This window comes from Sorex fumeus, unplaced genomic scaffold (assembly GCF_029834395.1).
Source record: "Sorex fumeus unplaced genomic scaffold, SorFum_2.1 ptg000122l, whole genome shotgun sequence".
Lineage (NCBI taxonomy): Eukaryota > Metazoa > Chordata > Mammalia > Eulipotyphla > Soricidae > Sorex > Sorex fumeus.
This window is the reverse complement of record NW_026606179.1, coordinates 19,929,160-19,955,905: the sequence shown is the minus strand read 5'-3', so window position 1 is coordinate 19,955,905 and position 26,746 is coordinate 19,929,160. Positions and strand designations below refer to the sequence as shown.

The following is a 26,746-nucleotide window of genomic DNA, read 5'->3' as shown; positions in this document are numbered from 1 at the left end:
GGGAGAAACTGAGGCAGGGCATGTGCCAAAGCAGAGTCTGGGTCTTTATTTGGATCCAGAATGAACCCCAAGAGACAAGCGCCTGGAGGAGCCTGACCGAGAATGCTGTGTCCCTACCTGGCTGGGTGTGGTAACAGGTCACGGTGATTTTTTTTTCCCAAAGACTTTGTCAGCTTTATCAAATGGAAAGTGTTCATAAGCAAATCGCCCTACTGTCTGGGATTTCCTCCGAAATACTCTGTCCCCAAAGCAAACAAGAAGCGGAGGTGGGGCAGAAATGGCAGGTAGTTCCTGGGCGTCAGAGCAGAGCAGGAGGGGCTCCTTTCTGCATCCGAGAATGTCTGGAAAGTTCCACACTGAATGACTCCTGACGCTGGTGGAGCCGTCCTCTGGGCTCGGCAACCTCCCAACTCACCTCTGCTCTTTCTCTCTTCGCAGCATGGCCGGGGAGACGCCTCAGCAACTGACCAGCCCGCGCCCGCCGCACACCACGGCCTGCTGAACCCCTTGGCACGGAGCTGCCGGGACAGCGCCCACCTCCTGAGCGTGTCCAGCTCAGCTGCCCACAGCGATGGTGGAGAGCTGGCCGCCACAGGCTCACGACCTTCCCGACAGGCTTCAGGGCCCGCTTCCTTCCTCCTGGGACTGGTGGCCCTCAACAATGGCTGAGGGCCAGGGGACCCCCTAAAGCCCCTCCACACTCTCCAGGGGCCAGCAGCACTCCCGTGCCCGTGGACGATGACCACTTATCGGCCCCTTCCCAATGATGGCGTGGACCTGGCCACCAGCTGTGGAGCCCGGTCCGAGGGCCTCCCGGGGGACTACACTCCCATGGGATTCTGGGTCCAGAATGGGGGCCTGGCCCAGCCGCTGGGTGAGAGCCCGGCCCCGGCCCCCACACGCCCCAGCCCCACCACCCCCGCAGTGCCCAAGATGGGTGTGCGTGCCAGGGTGGCCGACTGGCCGCCCAAGAGGGAGGCCCTGAGAGAGCAGAGCAACCCCAGCCCCTCCCAGGACACAGATGGCACAAAGGCCACCACGGCAGCCCCCCCGCTGCGGAACATGCAGAACGGACAGCCCCCTGCCAGCGGCCCAGCAGCCTCGGGGTGCCGAGCCTTCCACCGGCTCTCCAGGAGGCGGTCCAAGGACGTGGAGTTCCAGGATGGGTGGCCGCGGTCCCCGGGCAGGGCCTTCCTCCCTCTGCGGCACCGCAGCAGCAGCGAGATCACCCTCAGTGAGTGCGACGTGGAGGACGCGGGCGAGCCACCGCGGGGGGGCCGGCACCCCGGGGCGCTGCCCCTGTTCCGGGAGTACGGCAGCACATCCTCCATCAACGTGCAGGCCGTGCCCGAGCAGAGCTTCTTCGACATCCTCAATGAGTTCCGCAGCGAGCAGCCAGTGCCCCGGGGTTCCCAGACCCTCAATCACCTCCTGCAGGCTGACCCGGGGGCCCCCCTGGCAGGTACGCCTCGCCCCGGGCAGCCCGCCCAGGACCACCTCCTCCCACTGCAGCCCCTGAAGGAGAAGGAGAAGGCCCGCCGGAAGGCGATGCGGGGCCCAGGCGGTGGGGACAGTGTGGACTCCTCCATCTTCCGCAAGCTGAGGAGCAGCAAGGGGGAGGGGGAGGCGGGCCGGGCGCTGGGGGAGCCCGAAGACAGCCGCAGCCCCCCTGAGGTGGGCCGGCCCTGGGTGTGCCAGAAGAGCTTCGCCCACTTCGACGTGCAGAGCATGCTCTTCGACCTGCACGCCGCCGCTGCTGCCAACCGGGGCTGCCCCGCACCGCGCCGCAACACCACCACGGGGGCCTCGGCCGCCTCGGCCACCGCCTCGCTGGCCGCCGGGGCGCGGGCCCACGGCCTGGGGGGCCTGGACCCCACCTTCCCCAGCACCGAGGACCTTAACTGCAAGGAGAGCCTGGAGCAGGACCTGGGCGATGACAACAGCAATGAGCTGTTACTCAGCTGCCCGCACTTCCGGAACGAGATTGGGGGCGAGCGCGAGCGCAATGTCAGCTTCTCCCGGGCGTCGGCAGGCTCCCCTGGGGGACCCGGGCCTGAGGGGCGCCCACCTGAGCCCGCCCTCAGCGCCTACCGCACCAACGCCAGCATCTCGGTGCTCGAGGTGCCCAAGGAGCAGCAGCGGACGCAGAGCCGCCCGCGGCAGTACAGCATCGAGCACGTGGACCTGGGCGCCCGCTACTACCAGGACTACTTTGTGGGCAAAGGTGAGGGCGCCCGCTACACCCCTGCTCCATCTGGCGCGCTATGCGAAGGGCCTGAGGGGAGACAGGGAGCCCCGCATCCACCTTCAGGGTGGAGGGGCTGGTGCTGCGAACAGGTGCCTGTGTGCCAGGCATTTCCTGGCCCAGCTCAAGAGAAAGTTGTTGTCTTGCTAGCACTTAAGTGTTTAAGGGGGTAAACCAGAGAGCGGGGTAGAACAGGTGAGTTCGGTAAGTGCTGAGCTACAGAGGTGAGGGAGGGAGCCGGGTGGAGGTGGTAGGGGGCCCAGGAAGGAGATGCGAGCAGTGACAGGGTGCCAGACAGCTGACAGCACTGTTTCCCCTCCAGGAGGTACAAACCAGCCCGCTGTTCCCAGAGCCCTCTCACAGGGATCACTGTTGTGGCCTGTGCAGTGTTGTACCCAGAGAGCGGTGGGTTTCATCCATCCCTGGGATCACCGATGCTGCCGAGGCAGTCCCAGAAGGCCACGCAGCGTCTCTGCGAAGACCCCATCACAGGGGAGACAGGAAGATGTGTGTTGCACGTGTGAGGGCTGGGCCAGGGCTCCACTCCTCAGCTCCAACCCGTGCGTGTCCAGGACACACCAGCCCAAGCTCGCGGCCTTCCTGGGTTTTCAGGGTTCTGGAATTCCGATCTTTCCAATGTGGTCTCCTAGTTTGTATGCATGTGGATAACTTGAGGAGGCGGGGACGCACAGACAGAGCGTAGGGCCCCATACTACCTACCGTGCCGTGTACTCCATCTGATGAACCTTGTGAGCCATCCCTGCCCCACTCCCCGCAAGTTTCAGATGCTGCCAGGTATATCAGTTCAGAATTGCTCACTACTAGTAACTTACCCTACGTAACCACACACTTACCCTGCTTTGATGTTTACTCTTCTCATAAAGAAGTCCAGCCTGGGGCCAGGGACATGGTTCGGTGGTAGAGCTCTTGCCTTGCACATAGAGTGCCTGGCTGGATCCCCAGCGTTGCCAGAAAAATTTTAAATCAGAAACAAGAGTTCCAGCCTGCTACTGACCTCCCAGGGCTGGGCCAGCTCCTCGTCAGCATGCATAGAGTGCTCATGTCAGTGCTCAACCCGATTTTGGTCCCAGCTTCCCATAGGGCCCCCCCAAGAACCCCTAGAAGTGTTCTCTGAGCACAGAGCCAGGGATGTGGCCCCAAAATTTAAAAAAAAAAAAGCACTGTTCGTGACCTGCCAGTCTTCTGTGGCATGTGGTCTCAACTCTCAGTCTCCAGGCAAAAAAAAAAAGGAAACGGGGCTGGAGCAATAGCACAGCGGAGTAGGGCGTTTGCCTTGCATGCGGCCGACCCGTGTTCGATCCCCGGCATCCCATATGGTCCCCCAAGCACCACCAGGAGTAATTCCTGAGCGCAGAGCCAGGAGTGACCCCTGAGCATCGCTGGATGTGGTCCAAAAAGGCAAAAAGAAAAAGGAGACAGGAGAAAGGCTGAAAGGCTAGCCCTCCTGCCACATCAGCCCCTTTAAAGAAAAAACCTCCCAGGGCCAGAGCGATAGCACAGCGGGTAGGGCATTTACCTTGCACGTGACCAACCCAGGTTCAATCCCCAGCATCCCATATGATCCCCAGTACCACCAGGAGTAATTCCTGAGTGAAGAGCCAGGAGTGACCCCTGAGCATTGCTAGGTATGACCCAAAAAGCAAAAAAAAATGAAAAAAGAAGAAAAACCCTCCTGAGAAACCCCATTCAACCGCCTGTTTCCTGACAACTACTCTGTAAGGCAGGTCTAGAAATGGTGACCGTCTGTAGACACAGTCCCACTCTCCCCACCCTACCCCACCCTACGAAATTGAGGTTTTTCTTTAAAGGAAAGATGAGAAGGGTCCAGAGCAGGTAGGGCGCTTGCCTTGCACGCAGCCAACCCGATTTTGATCCCAGCTTCCCATAGGGCCCCCCCAAGAACCCCTAGAAGTGTTCTCTGAGCACAGAGCCAGGGATGTGGCCCCAAAATTTTTTAAAAAAAAAAGCACTGTTCGTGACCTGCCAGTCTTCTGTGGCACGTGGGTTCCATTCCAGTGCAACAGTAAGTCCAGGGGCCCGTGTCTGACTGACTCATTTGGGCTCTCAGACTGAGGCCTTTTGGAGACAGCTCTGGGGGCAAAAGAAAAGAAAAAGAAGAGTAGATGTTGGAGGTCAGACCATACTGGAGGCCAGCGAGTATTCCACAGCAACTAGAGTATATTTGGCTTTTGTGGACAAAGCGTCCTCGTCATGCAGGACAAATGTCCTAGGTCATTACACAGGGCTCAGCCAGTGAGAACACAGTCTCTGGGAAAGGGAGTGGGGGGACATCTGTTCCATGGCATTGACCACAGTCTGCCTGTGCCTCCCTGGGTTCCCATGTGAGGAGCAGAGGTGGAGGTGGCCCCTCAGCCGCCCCCACACAAGCAGCTACCGATCAGAACCTCAAAGGGGTAGCAAAAGACGCCCCCAGCAGTTGCCAACCAAGGGCAGCCTCTTTGACACTAGTAAAGAGATTCCAAGCTAGAAACACTTGTGAGGAAAACAGAAAAGGCATTTCATGTCTTTTTTTTTTTTCTTAATCACCCAGAAACTTTAATAGCTGCAAACCTGCATGCACCTGGCACCTGGTGTCAGGTGTGTAAACAGCAGCTGATAAGGCAGCTTGTGGGAAAGTAGGTGGACCCGCCCTCACAGGAGGCGTGCTGGGTCCTCTGTGAAGGGGAGAGACTGAGTTGGCGGTGGAGGACTTAACCTAGCCCAGCATGATCTGGCTTCGTGTTTACTCCACAGAGAGGAAACACATTCTTTTCCACTGGCAGAGGATCACCTGCAATCTAATGAGGAGCCAAGGTCACACGTTTTGACACTTGGTCCTTCATTGGGCCTAAGAGAACTTTTTTTTCACCCCCTTTGGGTTTGTTTTTTGTTTTTTAGGTTACCCCTAGCGGCTGTGGTGCTCGGGGCTTGCTCCTGGTAGGGCTTAGGGGACCCTGTGCAGTGCCAGGGATTGAACCAGAGTCGGCCACATGCAAGGCTAGCGCCTTACCCCCTCCCCATACTATCTTTTCTGTTCCTTGTAATAGGACCTTTAAAAAGTAGAGATTTTTCTCATAAAAACTCTGGAAAGCTCCTAGATGTCTTAGCAGTGCCTCCTCTGTGCATTTTCATTTTGTCATCAATGTCATCAATATACATTGATGACAAAATAAAAATGGGGGCAGGGAGGTAGTTCAAAGGCTGAAGCACAGGGTTCTCAAGCAGGAGACCCCAGGCTTGGTCCCCAGCATTAAACCTGTATCACCAGAAGCTTCCCTCCAGGTCACTGGAGCACTGCTGGGGGCTGGCGGGCAAAACAGGGAAGCACTTGTGATAGCTTCAAGGCCAAGCTGCTCCCAGAGAAGAGTGTTTGGTCCCTGAGCAGCAGGGGAGGTGGCCTGGCCATCACGATCACAGGGTATGGGATCAGCCTTTGACGCCACTGTACGTAAGACAGGGCCACCCTGTAAAGGACAGTGCACGCAGGGAGGAATCGCGGACCCGGTGAACTGCATCTGGACACACGCCGAACAGAGATACAGGTTCCACGTGGGGAAGATCAGCGCCTGTCTTAAAGAAAAGAGGGAGAGGGCTTTTGTGCAGGGGGCCAGGCAGATATAACCCCTAACTCTCCGCTGGAGCATCTGCCATATTTTTGTGTCTTCTGAAGGGCCAGATGAGCATTGGGGTCTCCAGGGCTTTTAGCAGCTACTGACGGTGCAATGTGGCGATGTAAATCAGGGTCCCTTTTCCATGACAGATCTCTTCCCCTGGCAGTGCAGACGCCAGCACCCAGCACTTACCAGGTGCCCACTGCACCAGTCACTCCACACTGCACTTCCCGTCCTTTCGCCTGCCCTGATTGCCAGGCACGCAGGTCTGCTTTCCTGGTAAGGTGCAGCTCCGCCCCATCCAGGGAGACTCCAGTGTCAGCCCCTCAGCACCTTCTGAGCAGGACCCTAATGACTCACAAGACTCAGCTGGGCCACTGCATGAGTCTTTTGTAAGCCCGGGGCAGCTGCCATGAGGCCAGGTTTGCTGCATAGCACACATATGCCAAGCACTTAGCATCTCCACGTTCACCAGCCCATCGGTTCTGTGAGCGTGAGTCACGTCAGGGTTCCCATCTCCCACGACGGCACCGCGGTTCTGTTGACACGGCGAGATGGGTCCCTCTGTTCCGTGTGGCCCTGAAATGGGCATAAGCTGTGCCTGTCTGGGCTGGCACGTGGCCCGCTCACTTGACCCCTCCCCCCCCACTCTTCCCTCAGAGCATGCCAACTACTTTGGTGTGGATGAGAAACTGGGACCCGTGGCTGTGAGCATCAAGCGGGAGAAGCTGGAGGACCACAAGGACCATGGCCCTCAGTACCAGTACAGGATCATCTTCCGGACCCGCGAGGTAGGTCCTCGGTCTGTTGTAACTTCTACCTAAGGATCAGTCGCTTCCTCTGCGGCACCATCCCCTGCCTCATGTCTCTTCCTGGCCACCTCGGGAGTGCACTTCTGTTAGTCTCCCCATCTTCTCCAAGAGAACACGCAGACACAGAAACAAAATGACCCGCTTGAGATCGGTAAATAAGTGGCCAGGCCAGGCCAGAGCTGGAGTCCAGTGTGATGACAGTGGGGGCCTGATTCTTCAGGCCTGACTCAGTGCTCAGGAGTCTTTTCCTGCAGGCCTCAGGAAACCATGCAGTGGTGGGGATTGTTCTTGGGGCTCTTGCATGCATAATGTGTAGGTCCCCCTTCCTTGCCCTGGCCCATTGAGCTCACTCTCTTCCCAAGCCCGCAGGAGCCAAGGTTCACACATTTCTAAGAGATTGACTCTGATTAGCACAGACACAGAAGGAGAGGTGGGGGGACACTCAGAGTCCCAAAGTACTCCACAGAGTGGGAAGAAGAAAAGGTAGCAAGCCTCTGGCAGGGCGGGCATTCATGGTTGTGCCCACGGGCACAGCTCAGAGCACTTAACTCTGAGCAGCAAAGCCTGTTGTCCGGGTTCAGCCAGAGGAATTTCCCCCGGGCTCAAGGTCTGCTGTGAGCAGTGCCTGGGGGCGGCAGCCTGTCCAGGTCACTAGCTGTCTTAGGCCAGGGCAAGGACCCCTGCTTCATGGCGCTGCACTCGGGCCGGGCAAGCAGTGGCATCAGTTGGGCCCCAGGACTCAGACAACACCCCCAGGACTCTCCCTCCTTATGTCTCTTCCCACTGTGAGGGTCTCCCTCCCCACCGCCACCTTCGGCCACCACCAGGTTCTCTCCATGTCAGGAGACAATAGCCACTCACTGCCCACATGAGCTTAGTTTCGTCTCATCCCTGAGGAGGAGACACTGTGCTGCAGGCCCTCTGGAAGGTCTTTGGCAGGCTCTGCACCAAGCCCTGGGCAATTCACCTCCACCTGGGTGGAAGAAGGAGTGGCTGCTTCTAGAAACTGCTCCACTTGGGGGCCCAGGACAGGGCACTAACAGGGATTCCATCAGAGCCACCTGGAGGAAGGGACCAGGTGTGTCCCCAGCCAAGATTGGAGAGATGCTGGAGCCACAGGATAGCAGATAGGGCGCTTGCCTACCCGCCTTCTATCCCTGACATCCCATATGGTCCCGCGAGCACTACCAAGAGAGATCCCTGAAGTCAGAGCCAGGACTATAAGCCTGAGCATCGTTGGATGTGGCCCATAAAAACCAAAAGGAATAAAAAGAAAAATTACAGAGATAATGAGGAAGATTTTCCACCAAGACACCCCCCCCCCCCCAGCCAGGTCTTCCTCAGACCCCACATTGTCCTGTCCTCTTTGGACCTGGCCTGGGCCAGGTAAGGTCACCCACTGCCCAGGACTGTGGGATTGCAGCCAGCCGGGCTCCTCCACCCTGGCAGAGGCTGCCCTGAGGACTCTCTTCGCAGACCATGGGTGGCCGCCAGCCCTTCCTCGCTCTCATCTTTCTAACTTGTGAACTGGAGGGCAGAATGTCAAGTGACAGCCCAGCCTGCGTCAGCCAGGGTGCCAGCCACCCCAAGAGGCAGGTGGTGGCAGTCAGGGCTGATGCTGTTTCCAGGATCGCTGTCCATTGCAGCGCTCACACTCCTGGGCTCCTGAACTCAGCTTTTGGGGTCAGGGAGTCTCCCACGCCCCCGGGGGCCACAATGCTGCTTGGGGCCTGCCGTGCTGCTGGTGGTCTGGGCTACCTCAACGGTGCTTGCAAGCCTCCAGGCTCACACCCGGTCTACTCGGGGGACCGTGTTGTGCTGGGGGGTCAGGCTGGGGCTGGCCGTGTGCAAGGCATGCACCTTAATCCTGGACTTGGCCACAGCCCCGTTTTCTGCATCCGACGTCTGCCACTCATGTCCCGGTGCTTCTGTGTGGCGGCTGTGTCATCCTTGCTTGCGGAAACTCGGGGGCTTGCGGCTCCCAGAGCAGCTCCTCTGTCTTGCTCAGACTGCACGTCTGGCCCGCTGGTGGCTCCCAGACTCACCTCAGCACCAGAATCTTTGTGCTGTTTAAGGAAAACAGGACGAGTGGGATGAGTGTTGAGAATCCCAGACTGCCGCCCTGCACCTGCCGCTGAGTGTGGGGATGGCAGCTGGGGGTGTCCTGTTGGCCGAGGTTCCTTATCTGTGAGTCGAGAACCAGTTAGGGACCATCTTGGTGCCGCCGTGCCCTGCCCACTTCCAGCCCTCGCAGCACTGGCCCACGCTCGCAGAGATGCTCTCGGGGGTATCAGGGTAGGGCTAGGGGAAAGCAGGCAGCTGACACCATCTCCCACCTGAGGCCCCTCTTGCCATGGAGGCCTCCACAGCCCAAGGAATAGCCCAGCACGGGCATGTGTGCCCTGATGCCTTCCTCCAGGTCTCAGCTCCTGGGGACAGTCTCGACAGACATCCCGTGAGGACCTAAGCTGCTGGGTGGGGCAAGTGCCCCTCACCACTCCTGCCTGCTCTAGGGATTGGACCCTCCCTCTGGCAGCAGGCAGCGCTGCTGCTCAGGACCACGTGACCTCAGGCAGCCGGCTGCTCCTCCCGGCACCCCTGTGTCCTCCTCCGTAACTAGAGCTGGGACAGCCGCAGGGCCAGGAGCAACAAGCAGCACCTCTGCTATCCCGGATGAAGGGCACTGCTGGGAAGCATGCTTCTGCCCTCTCCTGTCCCCCACGCACATGTCTCGGGCTCCTGGAAACCAGGGCGTGGGGCCAGAGCAAGAGGCCAGGCTGTTCTGCAAGGCAGCCGGCTGCCCCGGCCCAGATGGCCGCCCCCGGCCGCCCGGCAGGCGCGGAGAGTGGGCCCACAGCTCTCGGCAGATGGGGTGTGAGCGTTGGCGGCCGCGCTCCCTGCGGGCCAGGAGCAGACTTGGAGCTGGGCTTTGGCACCAGACGCCTGCCCGTCAGGCGCTAGCTGCACCCTGGGCCCAGGAAGGATGCTCCCCAGCCGGGGCTGGCACAGTCTCACCCGGGACACGGAGGCCCATCAGTTCCCCGTCAGTCTAGCAAACATGCATTTTTGAGAGACCTTAGTTGCTGTTAGGGTTAGAGGTTTGGACTTTATCTTTTTTTGTTTGTTTCTTTCTTTCTTTTTAGTTTAATTAAGGAGATAGCTCCTCCTTGATTTTGAACAATGCATAAGTGTGCAAAGTGAAAACAGAATCTCATATTCAGGGAGAAAAAACAAGATTTAAAGTATATATTTAGACCACATTTGTGTTCATCAGACACATGTGTGTTTGTGTGTGTATATAGGTAATCTGCTCACGGGGGAGAAAGCGAACTATAGAGTACTATTTAGGGTTAACAAACAATTTCTTTAAAAATTCTTAATTATACCTCATGGTTTTTCACTAATAAAAAAAAAAATTCTTAATTATACATGTGTTTTAAACATAAACATCTGGGCCAGGGAGAGCTCAGCAGGCCGAGCACATGTTTTGCATGCAGGGGGCCTCGTTCCATCTCCAGCACCACGTGGGCATGTCCTTCTGCTCACACACACACACACACACACACACACACACACACACACAGAGCACAGCACCTAGAGTAGCCATTACCCAGCTCTTGGCTAAGCAAACAGACACAAAGGAAGAAAGTAACTTGCCCAGGGCACCCACTTGGGAAGGAATCGAACCAGTATTTGAATTCTGGGTGACTGGCCCCCCGGGACTTCCCAAGGATAGTGGTTGGGTTCCCTGCTCCTGAGCTGCCTGGCTGCCCTCAGGGAGATAGTGCCCGCTGTCCTGGGACCAGATGACACAGGCCCTGCGGGGGAACCCAGAGTGTGGATTTGATCATTTGATCATAGAAGCAGTTAGTGGGCTCCAAGCCAGGGAGAGGCCTGACCCAACGCAGGTGGCTGTGAGAACGGCCCGAGAGGGAGCCGGGAGGTCTGGCGGTGGCTTTGATCTCAGTCCTAGGAGGACCTGCTCTTGGCCGGGCAGGTGGAGATTAGATGTGGCCACTCTGAAGTTCACCTGTGCCCCCATTGTCCCCGGCAAGGAAGAAAACGCTGGGAGCTTCCCATCTGGGCCCTTGGCCCCAGTCATTGGAGCCAGACTGATTGCAGGTGCCTCTTGGGGGGGCGACTGGAGGAATCTTGTTCACGCTGTCCCTAACCCCCAGCAGAGGGCGCTGCAGGGCAGTGTCAGCGCAATACAGACCTGTGTCCCTGAGCCAGAGCCAGGAGCAAGCCCTGACCCCCAACCACTCCCCCCAGAAAGGAAGGAGCTTTCACCCCAAAGTACTCTCCAAACCTAATACTCCTCCATTGCCTAGAACCAGCTGCAGGGAAAACTTGTAAGCGGCCTGCTTGGGCAGAAAGATGTTCAAGCCAGCCAGGTGCACACACATGGGAATCCCAGCAGTGAGTGCACATGTCTGTGCACATATATGTATCCCTGTGTGCACAAGTGCATGCATCCCGCTGTGGACCCGTTCAGGTCACCCAAATCCGAATCAAATGTGATTTTGTAAAAAAAAGAAAAAAAAAACCTTTGGAAAAACTAGTGTCCCTGGTCAAGCCCTAGGGTAGTGCTGGGTGGGGTCTATCTCAGGCAGGCTGAGTGACCCAGCATGCTCTCTGAGTCACACACACACACAGGCACACACACACCCCACCTTCATTATCCTCCTTCCTCCTGGACAAGAGGTGAAGGGTTGGAATGAGTGTCTCACTCACACACACCGCCCTCATTATCCTCCTTCTTCCTGGATAAGAGGTGAAGGGTGAGACTATCTCTCTCTCCTCTCTCTCTCTCTCTCTCTCTCTCTCTCACACACACACACACACACACACACACAAACACTGCTGCCTTCATTGTCCTCCTTCCTCCTGGACAAGAAGTGATGGGTCAGATTGAGTCTCTCTCTCTCTCTCTCTCTCTCTCTCTCTCTCTCTCTCTCTCTCTCTCTCTCTCTCTCTGTCTTCATTATCTTCCTCCTGGACAGGAGGTGAAGGGCCCTAAGGTGGGAACTTAGTTCACTGCACTTAGGAGACCTTATGGCTGAACAGACCACAGCTCACTTGCTCACTCTGTTGTCTCCACAGTCCTTTGGGGTTATACTGTCACTAACGCACTTCACCAAAGTAGAAGTGCGTCAGAGATCAGAAATCACTTGGCCAAACACAGCCAGTTTCAGCCCCGGTTCCCCTCACCCCCTACTCGTGGAGTTTTCAGACTGTGAGAAACCCCCAGAGGCTGCAGTCCCTTTCTGGACCCTCAGAGCCTCTCCTCTCTGATTCTGTCCCCGCCGAGCAGCTCATCACCCTGCGGGGTTCCATCCTGGAGGACGCCACACCCACAGCCACCAAGCATGGGACGGGGCGGGGGCTCCCCCTGAAGGACGCCCTGGAGTATGTCATCCCCGAGCTCAACATCCACTGTCTGCGCTTGGCGCTCAACACCCCCAAGGTGACGGAGCAACTGCTGAAGCTCGACGAGCAAGGGGTGAGCTGGGCAAAGGCCGGGGGGCTGCTCCTGCTCCCTCTGTCTTGAGCTTTTGGTCCTCCAGAGGACAGACAGGTGTGAGGGGAAGTAGTTGGAGGAGAGAGAATGTGATCAGGGTTGGGGAGAGGGAGGAGAGAGAGAGAGAGAGAGAGAGAGAGAGAGTATCTGGGGATGAAGCAGCCCTCATGTATGTGCATATGTGTCTGCCCCATGGTGGTGCTCATACACACCCTGGTTTCTCATAGTCCCCCGCAACCCCCAGATTGCCAACTCTAAGTGCCCAAGAACCTCTTAACAGGCCCCCACTGGGGACAAGTGTTTGCCCAGTCATTGTGTTCTGGAACCAGCAATGTTTCATTGCTGACCCCCACTCCTTAAACACCAAGAGTAAGAGTGTTCCCAGCCCCACCAGAACTCCCCTTTCCAGAACCTTAGCCAGTTTCATCCCCCTTCCCCCCCCCCCCCCCCCCACTGCGCTGAGGAGCCAGCCAGGTAGCAGTTTCTCTCTTTCCAGAGAATATAACAAGAAAACAAGAACGGGAAAGGGGCAACAAGTCCCAGTTCCCCAGCCTTGTGGTGCCCCAGCGCTTCCTCTCCCCTGCTGCCACCCGACTAAGGCCTTTCCCTCTGTCCCCTCTGACCCTCTGACCCACCTCTGCAGCTCTGCCGGAAGCACAAAGTGGGCGTCCTTTACTGCAAGGCAGGCCAGAGCTCCGAGGAGGAGATGTACAACAACGAGGAGGCCGGGCCCGCCTTCGAGGAGTTCCTCTCGCTCATCGGAGACAAGGTCTGCCTGAAGGGCTTCACCAAGTATGCCGCCCAGCTGGACGTCAAGAGTAAGTACCGGGTAGGGCATTTGCCTCGCATGCAGCCGACCCAGGTTCAATCCCCGGCATCCCATATAGTGCCCTGAGCACTGCCAGGAGTCCAGGAGTGACCCTTGAGCATAGTCGGGTATGACCCAAAAAGACAAAAAGAAAAAGGAGTAAGTAAAGCAGGGCCACCTCCGTGGGCTGGCACACCTGAAGCCCTGCTAGTTTGTCAGATGCACTAAGGGGCAGAGTGGGCCATGGTGGGGACACACAGGGCGCGGCCTGTGGGGAGACAATGAGGGCCAGGCCCTGGTGGACTGGGGACACAGGCTCTATCCCACACTCGCATCCCAGCACCCTTGACCACGGGCTCCTGGGTGCTCTTGGCCTGAGAAGCATAACTGAGGGTCTCTGAGGCGAAGGCCCTGAGAGCTTTTTGCATGACAGTAATTTGAGCTGCACCCTAGGAGCTAGGGTGATTACTTAGAGGGCTGGAGCACAGGTGAGAGGCACATAGACACCAAGACTCCAGGTCTCACTTGGAACCACAGGGTACCCCAGAGCACTACCAGGAGCAAACTGGGAGCACCCAGCCTAGAGGGGCCCTGAGCACAGCCCAAGGTTAGAGAGGCGGTGGGGGGGAGGGGGTGTGGACAGGGGGAGCACTTGACTTGCATCCCACAGACCGAGGTTTGATTCCTGACAACCCTTAGGGTTACTACAGAGCCAGGAGTAAGCTCTGTAACTTGCACAGTCAAGTGTGATCCAAAAACCAAGCCCCTCCCCGCCAAATAAAAACACACCCAAGGACTTGGAATAAGGCCTGAGCAGTAGAACACATGCAGGGCCAAGGCCTCCTGAGCACCCTTTGAAGAAATAAAGTCACCAGCACACCTGCTCTGTTTTGTGTGTGTTGGGGGTAGGGGTTCTTATCTAGTAGCACTGTCTGTAGCACTGTCCTCTATTGTTCATCGATTTGCTCTAGTGGGCCCAGTGACGTCTCCATTGTGAGACTTGTTGTTACTGTGTTTGGTATATCGAATATGTCACGGGTAGCTAGCCAGGCTTTGCCGTGCGGGCAAGATACTCTCAGTAGCTTGTCGGGCTCTCCAAGAGGGGTGGAGGAATCGAACCCGGGTTGGCCGGGCCGGCCACATGCAAGGCAAACACCCTACCACTGTGCTATCGCTCCAGCCCTCTCTCTTATCTAGTAAAATGGAAAAACAAAGTAGCAATGGCTGCTTGTTCAGGAGTGACAGGCTAGGGCCAGAGCAATAGCACAGCGGGGAGGGCATTTGTCTTGCCTGGTTTTGGTCCTAAGTACCACAGATGGTCCCCTGAGCCTGCCAGAAGTGATTACTGAGTGTAGAGCCAGGAGTAAGCCCTGACCACTGCCAGGTGTGGCCCAAAAAGCAAAATGACAGGAGTGACAGGCTTGTGCAGGAGAGGCTGGAAGTTTCCAGGGGAAGACTTTCAGTGTAGGGTGTCACCCGGTGGTACTCAGGGGACCAGGCAGTGCGAGGGGCTGGAGCCAGGCATCCCACATGCATAGCCAGTGCTCAGTCCTTGGCACCATCTTCCTGCTCCGTGATGAGTCAAGTGGGAGGTCCCACATCTCCTCACAGCACCTCTGCAGGTGTCCACAGGCTTTACGTGCTGTGTAGACCTGAACGTTCCACGGGGCGGAGGCGGGGGGGCAGCTGTTGAGCCTGGCATTACTTGCAGCATGGTCTCTGGCTTCATGCGTGCATGTGGCAGGCACCGCCTTGCAGGAAGAGGCAGTTCAGCCTGACCTAAGTGTCTGTGGAGAGCCTGGCCTGGGCCAGGTTCCTCACACACACAACGTATGGCCTGAGAGGGGAAGAGATGGAATGAAACCAGTGACAAAGATGCCAGGAGCACATTCAAGGCCAGAGGAACAGCATGTGCAAAGGCCCTGAAATCTAAAGGCAGTTATGGGAAGAAGTAAGGGACCCCACCATGCAGGATTAGAGTTTGGGGTCTCTTTCCTCTGAGGAAGGTGAGCACTTGGTGGCGCTGAGCTCTTGTAAGGACATGGTCTGGGCCCAGGCAACTTAAATTCCAGACACATCTGAGAGAGAGAGAGAGAGAGAGAGAGAGAGTGTCCCACAGACTGTTTCCCCCTCGGTAAAGCAGGCCCAGTGACTGGATGTGCCGGTGGAGCATAGAGGCCAGAGCCCAGGTCTGCTTCCAGGGGATGTGACTTGGCTTGAGTGAACATCACACAGTCACACATGAGGGCACCGTGTCCTGGGCTCCCTCAGCAGCGGTTCAGGAGGTCAAACTGGCAGTGGCTGCGGCCGCTCCCCTGGGTGCTGCCCCCATCCCATCCAGGTCCACTGTCCTGGTCTCCGGGGAGGCACCAGCATGGGAAGATCCTTGAACCCACATCCCCAGGCCCACATGCATGCGGGGGAGGGAGCGTGGTGCCACCTGTGGAGCCTGTTTCCCACTGTGGCGCCTGCCAAAGCGCTGGCGCCCGCTTGGCCGCCGACAGGGCCGCTCACATCCTCGCCCGCTGCGGGTCCGTCAGACGCCGGCTCCCACCCAGCAGCGGGTGGGAGCAGAACATAATGTTTCCCTTCCTCTACACTCATTTCCCTTTAAAGAGTGGAGTTAAGTGAAAACATCAAGTTGAAAACTCGCACAGATGGTACGTGGGACATGGCGCCCGCCCAGAGGTTTGGGGACCGCCGCGCTAACTGGTGTTTCTGTTTCAGCCGACTCCACAGGGACCCACTCCCTCTACACCACGTACCAAGACTACGAGATCATGTTCCACGTCTCCACCCTGCTCCCGTACACCCCCAACAACAGGCAGCAGGTCAGTGTGGGCCCAGGGCAGGCCCCCCAGGAGTTCCCGTTGAGATCCAGCTGGCCTGCTGTGGCTGCTGCCCCACTGCCTGCCCACCTGCCCTCTCCACGCCTGCTACCCGCTTGGGCAGTAATGGTCACTTCGAACGCTGCAGGCTGGAACTGGGCCAGCTATTGGGGGTGGGGAGATAGGCAGTGATTTTTGTCTGTTCCTCCACCACCCAGTTTCCCCAAGGTCTCGGGAATCACCAGGGGTCCTGCGAGAAAGAAGAACGAATCAGAAATGCAAACTTTGGAGAACTCAGGAATCGGGGGTGGGGAGGTGACGGGGCTGCAACTCTGGGCAGGCTTCATGCAGCCATGTCTGGGGACTCATGCTCACGTCCCGGCCATTTGTCTGTCACCCATGTGCTTCTCCCGATAGTTGCCTTATCGGAGGGCATAGAAGCAGTGACAGAGACAGAGCCTCGGGAGACAAGCTATTCCCTCCAGAAACACTTTCAGGCTGGATCTCATGAGACCCTTTGCTGGTCCCTGACCTGGGTCCCACCCCAGAGAGGACGTGGGGTGAGGGAGATAGTAAGGAGGCTGCTGGGTGGGGGTCGCTCCTGGACACTTTCCTGTGACACTTTCCTCTCCCTGCTCGTGTCTTCCTGTCACCAGCTCCTGAGGAAGAGACACATAGGGAACGACATTGTGACCATCATCTTCCAGGAGCCGGGGGCACTGCCTTTCACCCCCAAGAACATCCGCTCCCACTTTCAGCACGTCTTCATCATCGTGCGAGCACACAACCCCTGCACAGAGAATGTCTGCTACAGGTGCGCACCCTCCCCACCCCCAAGAGACCTCAGGCAGCCCAGGCTCCATCCAAGAGTGAGTGGCCAAGAGTGAGTGGCCAGAAAAAAAATGGCTTCTCCAGACAACCACTTGGTGGAGTCTGTCACACACACACACACACACACACACAGCCAACCAGACAACATACTTCCCCCAGACAACCACTTGGTGGGCTTCTGTCCCAGCACGCGCGCGCGCGCGCACACACACACACACACACACCGCCCCTGGCGTTTTGTCCCAACACACATACACATACACACACACAACACCCCTAGGTTCTGTCCCAACACACACACACACTGCCAGTTCCCGAAGACAACCCCGCTTGGTGGGGTTCTGTACACACACACACATACACATACACACACACACACACACACACACACACACACACACCGCCCCTGAGGTTCTGTACACACACACACACACACACACACACACACAGTGAATGGCTTTGTTTGTGGACAGCAGATCCCAGCTGGGAATCCGGCAAGAGGGGAGCCTCCTTTCCTTCTCCAGGAGAAGCAACCCCAGCATCAGGGCTCTTTGGCTGGCTGACCTGGGGCCCATGGACATTCCTGAGCAAAACTGCCAGACCCACTCCGGCAGTGGTGCCTGGACTGCATGACACAGAGGGAAGCAGAAGGTGGAAGGGTGGAGGCCGAGTGGGCAGGGACCCCCTCCCCCAGGAGACGGAGTTGAGGCATTGAGTCAGCCATGGAATAAACAGCTGACGCAGGCCCAGACCCTTAAGTTCTCACCCCGGGGCTTGTGGCCCCAAGACCCCATGGAGGGTGAGCACCCATGAGCCAAGGTGTGGTGAGGCTTGTGCCGTGAGCCCAGACAGCACAGTTCCACGGGGCAGTGGGCTGGCAAGTGTTAGCTTCCTTTTTCCTGAAAAATGGGTTGAAATTTGGGAGATGACTGCGGAGACTCCCACCCGAGCCCTCAGTGCCCTGTTGCCAGCCCCGCGGCAGCTTCTGACGGCTCTTCCTGTCTGTGCCTTTCCATCCATCACCCGCTCCGCTCCTCCCTGCACATTTCCACACCACTGTTGGGGAACTTTCCAGGCTGTTCTCAGGGCCCTCTGCCTTCTTTGTGACTGTATAGCATGGCCTCATGTGCGTGAGAATCCTCCCCCTGGGGTCACAGGGTGGCTTGTTACCATCCCACTGCACATGTGCTATGCAGCTGTGGGCTGAATCCCTGAGACTGGAAGGAGCACCCAGGGCTGGGCAGAGGGTGCTGGTGGCAGGGGGCACCCCACACCCCTCAGGAGCCCAGGGCCAGTCTCCCACCCGCAGATCCACCTTGGCATGCCTGGCAGGAGAGGTGGTTGGTTGGGTTGGGGGCGGGGGGGGGGGTTGCTGCTGCACAAACCTTTCCTGTTTCTCACAACTTCGTTTAGAATATATTTTTTATTATGCAATATCTTAAACATTCTGAAAAATACAGAAAAGTATCTGGCAGACCCCCTGGTGCCTCCCACCAGATTGAGCAGATGTTCCCATTTTGCTGTTTGCTTCAGCGCTGTCGTTTGCTCGCCCCTTTTAATTTTCAAGAAGGAAAATGTTAGCGATACCACCAGAGCTTCCCCCGTCTCCTCCTTCCCCGCAGACAGCTGCTCTCTGCCCTCCCAACCCCCCTGTGTCCCCAAAAAGCCCCTCCTCACCCTAGAAACAGCATTCCCCGAGGGAGCCCCAGGCCCCATTCACCCTCACACTGCAGGCCCTGAGGAAGCAGCCATTGAATAAACATCATGATGAGTGGGCAGTGTGAGGACAGGGCCACCCCTCCCCCACATCCACGCAGACCCTTCCAAGCATCCAGCTGTCCTGCAGACCTCCTGCTGTTGGCGACCTGGGGCCCGGTGACACAGAAACGCCTGAACTGGGCTTGGGAAATGGTGGAATCGAGTATTGTGTGTGCGGAGCCCCTCACATCTGCCCACCGCCCTAGGCGCAGTTCCTTGGGGCTGGCGAGCTCCCTCACCACTGTGTGTGTGCTCCGGCTTCAGTCATTAAGATGGACCCTCAGTGGCCCCTGTGCCATGCTGCGGAGCCTGCCCTGCTCTACTGAGCACGAAGGGTCTCTACCTGGCGAGCCAGAGGCTGACCCAGCCCTCTGGGGTTTGCAGAATCCTCCCCGCAGTCTCCAGCAAGGCAGGGGCTGGGGGGCAGCCACGTTGGTCTTTGCCAGTGGCCCCACTCTGCCCCACCTGAACCCTGCAAGGAGCACAAGCCCCATAGCCCACTCAGGCTTTAATGGGGGGGAGCAAGTGAAGTGACTTCTAACAGGTGGGGTAGGCGCGGCTACTACCTTTTCTATTGGATTGCTTTGGGGGCCCACTCCTGGCAATGCTTACAGGTTACTCCTGACTCTCCCTCAGGGAGCACTCCTCCAGGTGCTCAGGGGACCATCTGGGATGCCGGGAGCAAGGTCTGCACCTAGGTCAGCTATGTGCAGGGCCCTCCCCGCTGTGCTCTCTCTCTGGCCCGTCGGCTGCTACCTTCTGGCCTGGTGCTTGAACCTGGCTGCCCTGTCCAAATGTCACATCTGAGTTGCCCTTGAATCTCAGAACTGGGACAGAGGCTCCCCCTGCCTCTCCACCTCCCGCTGTTCTTACCTTGTGACCTGCTCTGGCTGGGTTAGAGCACAAGGTGAAAGCAGGCAGCAGTGCAGCACCCCAGAACCCCAGAATGGTGGGCACGCCCCCAGCTCCCTCCCATCTACAGCGGTCACCTTGGAGATCCCCCCTTCAGGTCAGGACAATGATCATGGGAGCCACCCACAATTTTCTTCTGTGAGGTTTGTGCATTGAGTGTGTTCAGAAGTTTACAGGGCCTGGGGCCAGGTGTTAGCTCGTCACCTCTCTCCACCCCCTCTGGGTGCACGGACTCCCCCATAATGGTGTCTGGGTCAGACTGAAGGAGGAAGACCCCTTTCTCACCCCTTCTCTGGCTCCTGCTGTGGTTATCTGCAGAGTCCCTTTCCAGTGGGTCACGGTGTCCAAAAGGTTCCCTTGTGGGAGGGTGGAGGGGCGGGAGGACAGCTTTCTGGTCTGGCTCCCAAATCCCTGGCAGGTCAGCAGGGAGGGGTCTGGCTGGCCTGTGCCCAGGCCCCCAAATCAGGTCAGGATTCCCCAGGGGTCCCTCCTTCTTTCTGAAGCAGCAGATTCCCCCGGATTTGTTCAGCTGGTGGCAAAGGCAGGTGCTGGGGAGAGTGGGCCCCCTCCCACCCCCAGTTTGCCCTTCCACAGAAGCCAGTGGCCAAGATCAAGTCACATGAGCAGGCTCAGGCGAGATGGGGTGAGGCTATACCTGCCCACCAGAGCAGTGGAGGGAAAGGGGTGAATTTTTGTCGGACTGTGAACTACTCTGCATGTGTGATGAGTGACTCGGGCTGACGGGGCTAGAGAGAAAGGACAGTGGGTAGGGCACTCGCCTTGCACACAGCTGACCCAGGTTTGAGCTCCAGCATCCCATATGGTCCCACGAGCACTGTCAGGTATAATTCTCGAGTGCAGAGCCAGTAAGTTCTGAGCATAACTGGATGTGGCCCCAAAGTGAAAAACAAAACCTTGGCTGAGCGAGACCAGGAAAACCCTTCTTAGGATCTCCACGAGCCTTCTAGGAGGCCCCTAGAGGGGATAAAGGGTGTGTGTGTGCCTGAGAGACTCCAGTGCCGAGGTTTCTACATTCTTTTCTTTCCAAAAAGCGTCTTCTTTCTTCCTGCCATCTAAACCCGGGTTTCCTTACGCAGGCAGCTGCTGAGGGCAAGGGACAGGACCCATGGACAGAGCCAGGGTTTAGAAGCAGCCTTTGGTGCCGTGGGGGACACTCTGATTATTTGCTTCAAGAAGGAGGTTTGGGGGATGGTGGGCTGTAGGGGGGGCGACGGGCCAAGGGAACGTGGAGCCACTGATCCGAACGGCTTCTCCCTTCCCCAGCATGGCTGTGACCCGATCCAAAGACGCACCTCCCTTCGGCCCCCCCATCCCCAGTGGGACCACATTCCGCAAGTCCGACGTCTTCAGAGACTTCTTGCTGGCCAAAGTGATCAACGCAGAAAATGCGGCGCACAAATCGGACAAGTTCCACACCATGGCCACCAGGACCCGCCAGGAGTACCTCAAGGACCTGGCCGAAAACTGTGTCTCCAACACTCCCATTGACTCCAGCGGCAAGTTCAACCTCATCTCCCTAACCTCCAAGAAGAAGGAAAAGACCAAAGCGCGTGCAGGCGCCGAGCAGCACAGCGCCGGGGCCGTTGCCTGGCGGGTGTTGGCACAGGACTACGCCCAGGGGCTGGAGATCGACTGCATCCTGGGCATCTCCAATGAGTTCGTGGTGCTCCTAGACCTCCGCACCAAGGAGGTGGTGTTCAACTGCTACTGCGGGGACGTCATCGGCTGGACCCCCGATGGCGCCACGCTCAAGATCTTCTACGGGCGCGGGGACCACATCCTGCTGCAGGCCACCGAGGGCTCGGTGGAGGACATCAGGGAGATCGTCCAGAGACTGAAGGTGAGGCCGACAGATGGGCGAGTGGGCAGCCGTTGGGGTGGGAAGGCCCCCCACAGGCAGCCAAGCCAGGCCAGGCCAGGCCTTGCTTGGGGAAACCAAGTTGTCACATTCAGGCACGGTGGCCCCACTGTCTGGCATCTCCCTGGCAAAGATGGGGCCGGAATACTGAGGCACAGGGGACGGGAGGACACTTTCTACTTTTTTTTATTTTCTTTTTGGGTCACACCCAGTGATTCTCAGAGGTTATTCCTGGCTCTTCACTCAGGAATTACTCCTGGCGGTGCTCGGGGGACCATATGGAATGCTGGGGATCAAACCCGGTTCGGCCGCATGCAAGGCAAACGCCCTACCCACTGTGCTATCACTCTAGAGAGGGCACTTTCTATAATTAAAGTAGAATGAAAACTTCCAGACCATTCAAGGAAGCAGGGAGAGGGGAAATGACAAAGCATAGTAACAGCAAACTCATGTCATCTCACGTGGTGTGACAGTTGCACCTTCTCAGCAACAGAAACATGACAGCTTCTGCTCCCACTGTTTGAAGGTAAAGATCAATCTGGACAAGCCTTTCGGGTTTGGGTGGCTGATTCTTATTTTGAGGGCATGGAGGGGCGGGTCCCACATGAAATGGTGCTGAGGGAAGGGTCCCAGGCCTCCACGTGCAAAGCCTGTAAGCAGTGGCTCAGGCTCCCTCCAGGCCCTGGATTAAAGTCTGACCCTGGGCCAGAGAAAGTCCAGCAGGCAGGGCAGTTGCCTTGTAGGCAGCCAACCTGGGTTTGATCCCCAGTTCCCCACTGGTCCCCCAAGGAAGGAAGCCCTGAGCACCGCCAGGCACGGCCCCAAAACATAATAAAATCTTGCCCCGAACCTCAGGCAGCTCAGGCTCTGACATTTGGTCAAACCATGGGTGGCAGATTGGTTTCAAGGACGACGTCATTGGTTGAGGCTCCTCAAAGTACTAAGAGGGTCAGGGGCTGTGCTGAGAAAGGGGGTGTCCTGTGGGGGGCTTGGGGCCCAGGGGAGGCAGGATGACCCTGTAGTCAGTCCACAGATCCTGAGTCAGATGGCCCTGCACTGATGCTCACTGAGGCCTGGAGCCAAGGTACCAAACCGTATGACTCAGTTTCCCCATCTGAAAAGTGAGAATAATGTTCCATTAATAGTAACACCCCACATAAGTTTCAAGGACTGGACAGATGCCATTGCCCTGGCCATCCTGCCTGGCCGGGCGGGCCATGGCTTCCAGGTCACGGGTCTGCAGCTGGCCTTGCCCTCTCTGCCCCTGCATTAGCTTTCAACACAGCCACCGCCTAGTTTCTTCTGATTCCTGGTGAGGGCGGGGGATGCAGGTCTCGGCTCTCTGGGGGAGCCGCCAGCAGTTGACAGGCTGGGGGTGCATCCAGGCTTTCCTCGCTGCAAACCTGTTTGTGCCAGAACTTGGACGAATCTTCCTGCCTCGCTCAGCACCTCCACTCGGGTGTGGGGGTTTGGGATTCAGACCCCCGAATCCTGGCCAGTTCTGTCCTCGAGTGTGTTCCTACCCTCCCTGCCGCCCCCACGCCCCAGAGTTCCTACCCCCATGAAGGCCAAGCTGGTACCCCGCCAGGTGGTCTCAGACTCCCTCCTCTCTGTGACCCCCAGCTCCCTCTCTAGCCCCTCTCCCCTGCCCCTGGCCCAGGCTCCCCAGAAAGGTAGTTAGATGCCCAGATCAGGCCCCTCAGCCTCTCCAGGCCAAGGCCTGAGGCCTCAGGGGCTATCCACAGGATCCAGCTTCCATCTAACCTCTGTCCTCACTATACTTCCCCCAGCCTGCAGCTCCTCCCACTCCCTCAGGCCTTCCCTACATAGCCTCCCTGATCTTGTGGCCTCCCCAGTGCCAGCCTGGCCCTGATCCCTCCCTCTCCAGACTGCCTGCGCACGCCCTAGGCCCCACATGTCTGTTGTGCTGATCATCCATACCCCGCCTCAAGAACCGGCACAGACCCCGCCTGGCACCTTTTCTCTTCACAGAAGCCCCCTCCAAGGGAGAGATCACCTCCCTTCATCGCCACCCCAGAGATGAAGGGACTGAGACCCAGGGAGGTGCAACCCCATTGGGCCCCTGAGTGACCAGCACACCCCGGTTCTCTCGAGCTCCAGGCCAGAGTGACAGAATCCTCCAGAGTGACAAAATTCCTCCTGGGAGGAGACAGGGAAGGGAGAGACGGGCAGGCGACCATGAGGTTCTGCTGTGTAAAGCCCTCCCCTCTCCCCGCCCCAACACAGCCTTTGTCGCAGACAAGGCCACTTCTATGCCTGGCCAAGTTGGGACATGGCAGCGGCCTTCACCACCCTCCTGGGCCCCCAGACACAGTGTCCCTATATGGCACACATGGTACCCCTATATCCCATACACAGCACAGAATTCACAGTGCCAGAGGCTGCAGAGGGCACAGAGAGTGCCTGGATAGCCTCAGGCACAATGTGGATGTCCCTGAGCTGAGGGTCAGGGTTGTGTGTTTGTCACAGCTGCTTTTGGGCCTTTCTTGCAGTGCTGGAGGATCTGGCCAAGTGCTCCTGCATTTCTCTTTGCACAGGGCAGCGGGGGTGCGGGGTGTCCTTTCACGTGAGCCATGAGTGCACTTTTGGCCTTGGTTCCCACCAGCTCCATCTCATTTTTGTTACCCACCAGACACGCCCAGCGTGTGCTCTGGGAGGTGGATGGACACCCCCTGAGAAGATTTTAAGAGAGTCACAATGGCTCTCAACAACTGGGGCTCCAACAGAATGCAGGAATCAGGGCAGCGGGGATGTGAGTCAGAGGCCAGGCGCCTGTCTCACGCATGCAAGGCTTGGGCTCAGTCCTACAGCATAGAACAGCAGCCAGGCCTCAGCCCGGCGAAGAATGGGGCAGGACCCAGCAGGGGAAAACCGCTCAGGGGCTCCCATGAGAGTTCAGGGGCCGGGGGCTTGGAAGTCACCTCACTTCCCACATCTGGAGAAGCCCCAGGGCATTGCCCCCTCATAGGAGCTATGTTAGGAGGGGGTCCAGCGGGGCCCCCTGGGAATGGGTGGGTATGTGCACCCCCATGGCATTTTTCTCGAACCTTCCGTGCACCAGAAATGGTTCTCTTCTGCAAGTGGGGCTTCCTTTCATTTGTTTTCGAAGCCCAGAGTCATGAGTGCTCCTCGCCGCTGACCTCCCCTGGTTCTGGGCGGAACGGCTGAACTCAGGATCAGAACACAGGGCAGCTGGGCTGCCGGAGCAAGGCCTTGCTGTAGGCTGGTCGGGGCTGGCCGGGCCCCAGCTTGGGGACACCCGCTTTCCCTCCCAGTTGCTCCTTATGCACTGAGCCGGAGGGCAAGCTGCTTCCCCCATCGATTGAGCTCCAGGTACATGGCTCAAGGTCATGTCTACTTTGGCCAGAGTCCAAAAGTCTGTTCCCAGGAAACTTGAGAAACGGCGGTCCCCAGATGGGTGATGGTGCACCCATGAAAGCTGTTGGGGGAGGGGTTCCCCCCCAGAAAAACGAGTTATCCACCCTCCCCCACCACACTGAAAAAAAAAATCCGGGGGTGTCTTCTTAGTAAATAGAAGAAGAGAGGCCGAAGAGGTAATGCAATGGGTGAGCCTCCATTTCAGTCCCTGGCAGCCCATAGGGTCCCCGAGCCCCACCAGGAGTGGTCCCTGAGCACAGAGCCAAGAGGAAGGCATGAGCACCGCCAAACACACAGAAGAAGAGAGGGCTAGCAGGGTTAGCAGTCCTGTCCCCTGGGGGTTTGCACTGACCTCTGAACTCCCTAGATGGACAGACCCTCCCCGTCAGCACAGGTCAGGGTACTGAAGCCACTGTTTGTCGGGACCCAGAGATAGAGCCTCGGAACATTAGGGTGACAACTTCAAAGGGAAGAAGACGACGAATCCCCGAGCAGAAGCAGCCGGCTCAGAAGCGTCACGTCCACTTCTGAGGCATTAACGCCAGGCTTTACTCTCTGATCGATTTTTGTTTTTTTAGACTTTTCCATGTAGGAAGTTTTCCACCGTGCACAGGCCCAGGGGACGCAGCCTTCCCCACCCCCCCTGATGACTTCAGCACATCCTGTCACTCCATCTGGAAACAGTTCCTCTGAGACAGACTATGAGAGTCATACATAAACAACTGACACTAACTCCTGATCATCCCTACACAAGCCAGGCTCTGAAATCCCTCTCTGGGCCTCCACCACCAGCACAGGCCAGGAGAGGGCAGAAAGTCTCAGTTCTATGGGTCGAGCCAAACTCAGGCTTCTGCGTACCCGGCCCCCCTCCTGCTCCCAGATGGGCCAGGTGGGGGGCGACTGGTTCAGGACAGTCCCCTCCTTTCCTGCTCCCCACACGCAGGCAGGTTTCGTGTGTCCCAGCTCATGCAGGGTACGTGGCTGCTCAGGGTGGCTGTGACAGCAGGTTTTTGTCACTGAGAGTGGAGGCGAGAAAGGAGGTGAGCGACAGCCTGGTGGCGGCCAAGGAGCGACTCCTCACAGGGCACTTCTCTGTTCTGTTTTGTTTTGTTTTGGGGGGTGTGTAGGAAGGGGCACAAGCCCAGCCATGCTCAGGGGTTACTCCTAGCTCTGCACTCAGTATTTACTCCTCGTGAGGCTCAGGGAACCGTATTTGGTGCTGGGGATCGAACCCAGGTCGGCCACATGCAAGGTGAGCGTGCTCCCCGCTGTACTATGACTCCAGCCCCACAGCGCGTTTCTCTGAAGAAGGAACAGTGCGCTGGCTGTGGTCTGTGCGGTTCATCTCTTTACCCAGAGAAGGCGGGGGTCCTGCTCTCTGGGGTGCTTTGTGAAGGGTGGGAGGTGGGTACATGGGACCCCCACAAACAGAACAGGGAGTCCACTGGAAGCAAGTGGCCTGCAGGCCCCAGGCTGGGGTCTCCGGGAGGGACCCGTGTCCTGCAGCAGAGATGGTGCCCCTGAGCCCAGGGGCGCCTGCAGCTGTTGTGTCTTCTCGGCCCCCTCCCACCCACCACAGTGGCTCCCAGCTGGCATCCCTTCATGTACCCTGCTGGCTGAGCCCAGGGAAGGGCCTCTAAAAGGTCTCGCTCGGGCAGTTAAACGGCGGCCCCAGTGGCACGGGAGTCCACTCGCAGCCACAGGTCGCCACGGGGCCCCACAGCACCTGGCTCCCGTGTGCTTGCTGGAAGCCAGCCCAGGTTCCAGCCGGTAGCCTCTGAGCCCAGGCCCTGCCCCTCGCCCGCAGGTGATGACCAATGGCTGGGAGACGGTGGACATGACGCTGCGGCGGAACGGGCTGGGGCAGCTGGGCTTCCACGTCAAGTACGACGGCACCGTGGCCGAGGTGGAGGACTATGGCTTCGCCTGGCAGGCTGGCCTCCGGCAGGGCAGCCGGCTGGTGGAGATCTGCAAGGTGGCCGTGGTCACACTGACGCATGACCAGATGATCGACCTGCTGCGCACCTCCGTCACCGTCAAGGTGGTCATAATCCCGCCCTTCGACGATGGCACACCCCGCAGGTGAGGGCGCCGGGACCCTGGGCGGAGGCTCCTCCCACC

The 26,746-nt window shown here is 58.1% G+C and overlaps 1 protein-coding gene and 1 non-coding gene across 2 annotated transcripts in view; both read left to right on the top strand.

Moving 5' to 3' along the window:
- Nucleotides 1-26,746, top strand: part of SIPA1L3 (signal induced proliferation associated 1 like 3) — a 122,247-nt gene that overhangs the window by 53,234 nt on the left and 42,267 nt on the right. The window contains exons 2-9 of the mRNA XM_056136799.1: nucleotides 439-2,224; nucleotides 6,538-6,668; nucleotides 12,004-12,192; nucleotides 12,854-13,028; nucleotides 15,746-15,849; nucleotides 16,503-16,660; nucleotides 20,632-21,208; nucleotides 26,433-26,707. Coding sequence (XP_055992774.1) covers nucleotides 739-2,224; nucleotides 6,538-6,668; nucleotides 12,004-12,192; nucleotides 12,854-13,028; nucleotides 15,746-15,849; nucleotides 16,503-16,660; nucleotides 20,632-21,208; nucleotides 26,433-26,707 — 3,095 coding nt within the window. The 5' untranslated portion in view covers nucleotides 439-738. The remainder of the gene's footprint in view (nucleotides 1-438; nucleotides 2,225-6,537; nucleotides 6,669-12,003; nucleotides 12,193-12,853; nucleotides 13,029-15,745; nucleotides 15,850-16,502; nucleotides 16,661-20,631; nucleotides 21,209-26,432; nucleotides 26,708-26,746) is intronic.
- LOC130044587 (small nucleolar RNA SNORA54) lies at nucleotides 4,231-4,357 on the top strand. The gene has a single exon (XR_008795439.1). It is a non-coding gene; the product is annotated as a small nucleolar RNA SNORA54 (small nucleolar RNA).